This window comes from Anser brachyrhynchus (genome assembly GCF_964034855.1).
Source record: "Anser brachyrhynchus genome assembly, chromosome: 3".
NCBI classification, from domain to species: Eukaryota; Metazoa; Chordata; class Aves; order Anseriformes; family Anatidae; genus Anser; species Anser brachyrhynchus.
Genome location: NC_137696.1, coordinates 88,191,186 through 88,197,444, shown reverse-complemented (window position 1 = coordinate 88,197,444; position 6,259 = coordinate 88,191,186). Strand labels below are relative to the sequence as shown.

General features: G+C 43.1%; 1 protein-coding gene across 1 annotated transcript in view; it reads right to left on the bottom strand.

Annotated features, from left to right (window-relative positions):
- Nucleotides 1–646: 646 nt before the first annotated feature.
- Nucleotides 647–6,259, bottom strand: part of LOC308193089 (uncharacterized protein) — a 75,427-nt gene continuing 69,814 nt past the window's right edge. The window contains exon 4 of the mRNA XM_080587324.1: nt 647–1,629. Coding sequence (XP_080443450.1) covers nt 1,587–1,629 — 43 coding nt within the window. The 3' untranslated portion in view covers nt 647–1,586. The remainder of the gene's footprint in view (nt 1,630–6,259) is intronic.

The window sequence follows — 6,259 nt, the reverse complement described above, 5'->3', positions numbered from 1 at the left end:
GCAAGTATGGATGGGGAGTCCATGCATCTTCTAAGCTAAAAACAAAAATGACCTTCTCTGGAAAAGACATTTTATTTTTTTAACCTGGATTATTCTCGCTATTTTCATTTCTGTGTGGCTCCCCAGGCAGCTGGGTTAGCCCACTGGCAGCACAGTCACAAATGGGAAGCAGAACAGAGCATCCAGGAGCTTCCTTCCTTGCCTCTTTCTGACAGATAAAATGTGTGTGATGGCAGGGAAGTGTCTCCTCATTGCAGAGCCAGGGCTGGGGGCAAGAGGCTGTTCACAGCAAAGGCAGAGGTGATGTGGGATGAAATGTCCCCAGTCTTTCTGAGCACAGATGACATAGGTCAAGCCTTAAAGCTTCCTGCCTCCTTTGTCGATCCACTAACATCACAGTCTGGGTCAGGAAAAAACAAAGGCAGGATGGGTACAATCCCACACCCCACACCTCAAGAGCAGACACCGAGCTGCTAGCTCCCCAGACAAACTCACCACCTGGCCACCTTGTCCATGGGATGTGGAGAGACACTAAACCTTTCCCCTTTTACCACATCCTTAGGCGGCAGAGGCCACCCTGAAGTAGAAGGATGCCGTCAGCGGTGCTGAGCAGCAGTGCCCAGAACTGGTGGGGAGGAAAGGAGACAGGACCTGCTCCTGGTAGAGAAGAAGCAGTGTGGGTCAACTCTACCACATCGCTGAAGTCTACACTGGCTTGCTGTTGCTATTAGGCAGAATCCAGAGTGTTAGATATGATAAATAAATCCTGAAAGTTTTTAGGGCTACCTCTCCCAGCTTCAGAGTAATAACAGTACTAACAGAGAAGTCAGTGAGGGGTAAGAGAGGGATTTTACTGCAAATGGCTGAGTTTCTGTTCAACGATTTATGCCCACTTCACTCCTAAGACAGAGAAAATCTGCAGCAGAGAGGACTGACAAGCCACTTCAAGCATGGAGAAGAGCACCAATGCTAGTCCACATCCTGTGCAACCGAGCAGAACTTGCAGCCTCAAAGGCTGGGAATAAATAATGCCAATAGCCACAGCTTGGCTCTGCTCAGGGAAGCACTGGACCACACTTGCTTTTTCAGCTTCTCTGGTGACAGCAATAAACCCACCACCTGCTGATAAGGTTGGTGGGGCTCTCTGTGAGGCAATGCTCCCACTTCAAGATGCAGTTTTGCAGGCTGTTGTAGGAGGAGTAAAGGTTTCCAGGTCTAATCACCACATAAACCCCACCAATGCAATGTCAAGCATGTGCCTAAAGGATAACTTCCAGCATAAGACCCATAATATTTGTTTTTATTTCTTTAAACTGGATCTTCTATAAATCTTCATCACTCTAAAAATGACTACGCAGCTAGGCTCCAAAAATGTACACAGTTTCTACTAATTGTCTTACTTCACTGGTTATTAGAAATAATCACATCTACATTTTCAATCAATGATCTGTGATTTTATTTTGACCAGGTTTCTTCTTTCACCTGAGGGTTTCTTTTTGCTGTTGTGTTCCAAGATATCTTCCCCCTGGAGTTGGAAATTATGGGACTGTTCTTCCAATTACTGTATGAACTTAGGTTTCTAAAATTCAAAAAGGTTTGAACTCAATGAGTTTGACAGGCAAGTAAAACCTGGGGAAAAAAAAAAAAAAAAAAAAGTGAAATAACAGTAAGACAAAAGTTTCATAAATTTGGAAAGAGGGTTTCTTGCCAGTTTGTTTTTATTAACTGTTATATAGGAAATGAGGCTCAAAGTATTGAAAAGATGGTGGGGGAGAAAGATCAGGTAAAGGGATTGCAAAACCACCATAGACAAGCTTAAATTGGTACGCTGAAGAACCAGGCTGTGTGTGCCTGAGAATCAATAACCAAGAGTCACCACTGGCTATAAAAGTACTCACAGCTAACCAGTAATAACCAGTAATGACCATTTGCCTTCTTTTTTTCCCACTGTAAAACACACAGAAAGAAACAAAGGAAAAAAACACATTTGAGGTCATATTGTCAGAAGCCTGCAAGAGTTTCTGTGTGCCAGACCAGTGTTTTCTTGGTTTCCCATCACAATGCTTGACCTGTTGGCATAAACAAATCTATCGAATCTCCCAGAGCAACAAGTACGGGAGATGCTGAAGGGCACAGCCACTGGCAAATATATAAACACACACAACTAAAGATAGGCCTGTAGTGTTTTGGGAGGGAGAAGCCGTTGGTGAAGTCTGTCTTTCTGTTTGGGTTTTGTTACTATGGTTTTAGGACTAGCTAAAGTAGTTGGTCATCTAATAACTTCCACAGAAAGGGCTTACTTTCCAGTGAAACACCCCCTTTGATTTCCCCGTAATCCATCCTCTGCCTTCCCCATCACACCTCCATAACCTCGCATCGTGTGCACATTAATCTTCTCTCCCTACTTCATAGGCTTTCCATTTGAAATCAGAAGTGATTATTTCATTACTCTGATTTATCATTTTTCACCTGAAAAAAAGTCCATACCATTTTTCTATAGGCTATAAGTAACAAAATGTGTTCTCAGATTGACTAACAAAGCTATAATTCAACCTGGGAACCTTCCTGCCATTCATAAACCCTCAAGTTTTACCCTGGTGGTTCCCAGTGTCAGTAGGAGCCCTTTATTGAATTATACCCTTGCAGTCAATCAGGGACCACATATTATTCACTTGGGGCATTTCTATAAATGGCAGGTTTCAAATGCCCTGAAATATAAGGCAATACTAGAGGAAGCAGGATGTTAGTTATAATGAGAACAGCTAATTTTTTATGCATTTAATGAGACGGTGGCATGGCTTGTGGTTTTTCTTTCTTCCTTTTCTTATTCCTCAGGGAAGTAAATCCCTACCCTCACATATAGGAAAACATATATTGCAGATAATCGAATGTTTTTTTCATTTCACTATCAAGAAAAATAAAAGGGAGGAAAAGAAGGAAGGAAGGAAGGAAGGAAGGAAGGAAGGAAGGAAGGAAGGAAGGAAGGAAGGAAGGAAGGAAGGAAGGAAGGAAGGAAGGAAGGAAGGAAGAGCTAGTAACTTCATTGTAAATCAAGCTACAGTTTTCTCTTACATGAAAAATCTCAGCAGAACTACATGCAGGAGGGCCCTGTGTTGCACGTTTGTCTTGAGAAGTGGCAAATGTTTTGGCACATCTCTTTCTAGTTTTCCCTGGATACTCCACACAGAGTGCTCCCCCACACAGGCATTTTTCAGAGGGGACAATATCCGTAATTGGCCATCACACGAGGAAGCGGTCAAGCGCTGTCAGATATTTATGGCTGCTGAAAGCAGGAACATGCCCTGTGCTGCACAGCTGGGTCTGTCACTGCAACATCAAACATCAGGGCCTTTGGAGAAGCAACTAAATGATTCACAAGCCACAGGGGCTTTCATTTGAAATCCCTCCTTATATTCCTAGTGACAAAGAAGATTCACAGTCATGTTGGGGCAGGGCTGGTTTTTAAGGGTTTCACTGGAAGACTATCAAATAATTCTCTGAAACATATTCTGAGATGTGTCTGGTAACAGAACTATTCAGAACTATCCTAGAAACAGAACAGAACTTAGCAACATAACTTTAATTTAGGATTGAGATATAAAGAAACATTCCTTTGTTTTTTGTTTGTTTGCCCAGGAAAATATATATATATATATATATATATATATATATATTCTTCTTTCTGTGGCCTTCAGAAGTGACCTGGTCCCTTTTCAGGATATAATAAAGGAAATAATTAAAGTCCTGGGAAAGGTTTGTTATGGAATCACTGTTTCTCTAGAGCCAGATCAAGTAATAAAGTATTTTACTAGGATACTAAAGGCCCTGGTAATTTAAGAGAGAAGCAAACTTTTTTCCAATATAGTTTCAGATTATATCATCTCTCAGGAATCCTTTGTGACTGGTCTTCTGTTTAAAGAGAAATAGCCCCAAACTAATAGGATACTTGACCCCCCAATTATAAATTGTCCTACTGTCATAGTCAGTACTATTTTTTATTACCACTCATGTTTTTTTTTATTTGTCTTTCAAATAAATCTAGTCTTTCCACTCTTTTCACCAAACATGGGCCAAAAGAATCAATTTTTGATTCCAAATTCCAAAAACCTGATGTCTCAGGAGCTGGTTCCACAAGCTCTTCCCCTGTGTTATTTTTAACCTTGGGAAAATGGATCTGTGGCAGCAGCCAAATCTTGGTTTCCTGGGGTAAGTATCTTCCGTCAGTACATCCCCTCCCTTGCAGGGAACTTTTAGTTATTCTCCCGCATTTGTGGAAATCACCACCTATTTGATTGCATCTCTCTAAGCCCGAGTCATAACTCTATCATCACATAAATATATATAGTCCTTTGCCTAACATTGCTGACAATATTTCTTAGAACAGCAGGCAAAACAACCTAAGATGTTTGGAAGAGCTGTTTGCTTGAGGCCTCACATTCCCTTTAGCTCTCTCCCATTCTTCTGGCTAGGCTCAGCTTCCGTCCGGCAACACAGACCCATCCAAACCATTTCGAGGCTTGTGGCCTTAAACACAGAGAACTTTTATATCTCATTGGCTAATTGCTTGCAATTGCAATCCACTTCTTTTTTTTCTGCCCTGGAGATGTGTTCCCTTCCTTCAGGATGCACAGAGCATTGAACCTTGCACAGCCACCTGAGGCGATTCTGGCAAATGCAAAATGTGAGGTTGCCACCACCTCCACTAGAAAGACTGGAGCTCCAAATAAGTGGCCAATCTGCAGCAAAGCAACACTAATTTTTGCTTCCTGAGCACAGAACTACTCCCAAAGTCCTGCCCACTCTCTTGTTTTGACTTGCTGGGTCAAGACCATTTTGATTTGCCGGGTTGGGAGGCTCAGGTCCTGTAGCTACCCTGTTGGTGAGTCCTTCATTTCTTCTGATTTGAGCATCAGAAGGCATCCCCATGTTGCCAAGGAGGATATCGCAGTGCAGAGCAAAGGGCTCCTCACCCAGCTCTTGAGCCATCAAGAGCTGCCTTCACCCTCCTCTTCTTCCTCCTCCGGTGGCCTGGCCAGGGAAATGCCTTCCCACAGGGCCGAACTGATCGGTGTGTGTGCTCCAGGCTCAGTGCAGCACCAAGGGCAGCCCAGTAGTCCCACTGCTATAAACAGCTTGGATTTGAGCAAACAGAAGGGAAATGCAAGGGGCAAAGTATAGTGGTGATGGTTTGACACAGCGTGTCCCATCAGACTTCTACAGGCAGAAATGGTTGGGGTTGAGAGGACATGGCAGCAAGTACAGCAGGTACCTGAGGTTGGCCTGTTCTAAGGCTACCAGGTTATTTTGTCCTGATAAAGCAGAAGCACATGTTTTCACAGCACCCTTGGAAAGTCTACAGAGGTTTGTCTAGCAACTGGAGGGCCCAGATCTCATTCACACTCAAACAAGAGCTCCTTAAAAGTGAGACCCTGGTGCCTTCACACACATTGACCATCTCTTCCAACAACCACCAGCTTCGTATAAAGGGCTCTTCTGCACACCTGAGTTTTGAGTCTTGGAGGGTAAAGGTTCAAGGATCTTTTTTTAGCCAGGGAAGGTAAGGCGTGCTCCTGCGCTCAGGTCTAAACAAAGGGCTGAAACCTCCCAGTGCTCCCCAGGCAGCTGGGGAAATGTTCACATTAGAGGAAACAGACGTGGGACCTCTTTGAGAAAGATCAAAAGGTAAATCCTGTGACCTGCAAAGCTGTTCTGAACCTGAGCATTAACAAGTGAAGCAGTTCAGCCAAAGCACTGTGCCTTTTTGGGGGAAAAAAAAGAGATGTTCGTACTTAGCTGCCTTACAACAGGCACCCAAATTTGACTGTTTTAACCCCAGTTTCCCACTCCAATCCATTCCAGAGTGAAGATATTTAGCCACCTCAGAGACTGTGATGCAAGTACTAACTCATTTGTCCATGCTATATTATGAACATACAGGGTGACATCTCACGGTTTGTTCTCACTGTTGATGAGTTTTACTGGGCTTGCCAGAGACATCACTAATGTAGAAGCGAAAGCAGTCACTGAGCCTTCCTGTAGTCCTCCACGAAGTCAGTTCAGCTGAAAAAGAGTCGCCATGGCTTGATGCAAGCAGAGGATGAAAGGCTACAAAAGAATTTTATAGTCTTGCTTGAGTATTTCATTTTCTGCTTGGCTAAAAGATGGTGACTTGAGAACTAGTCATCTTACAACTATTATAGGCCCTATATATACCAAAAGTCCAATATTGCATTTTTAATTTCTTTGGTTTCAGCAGTAG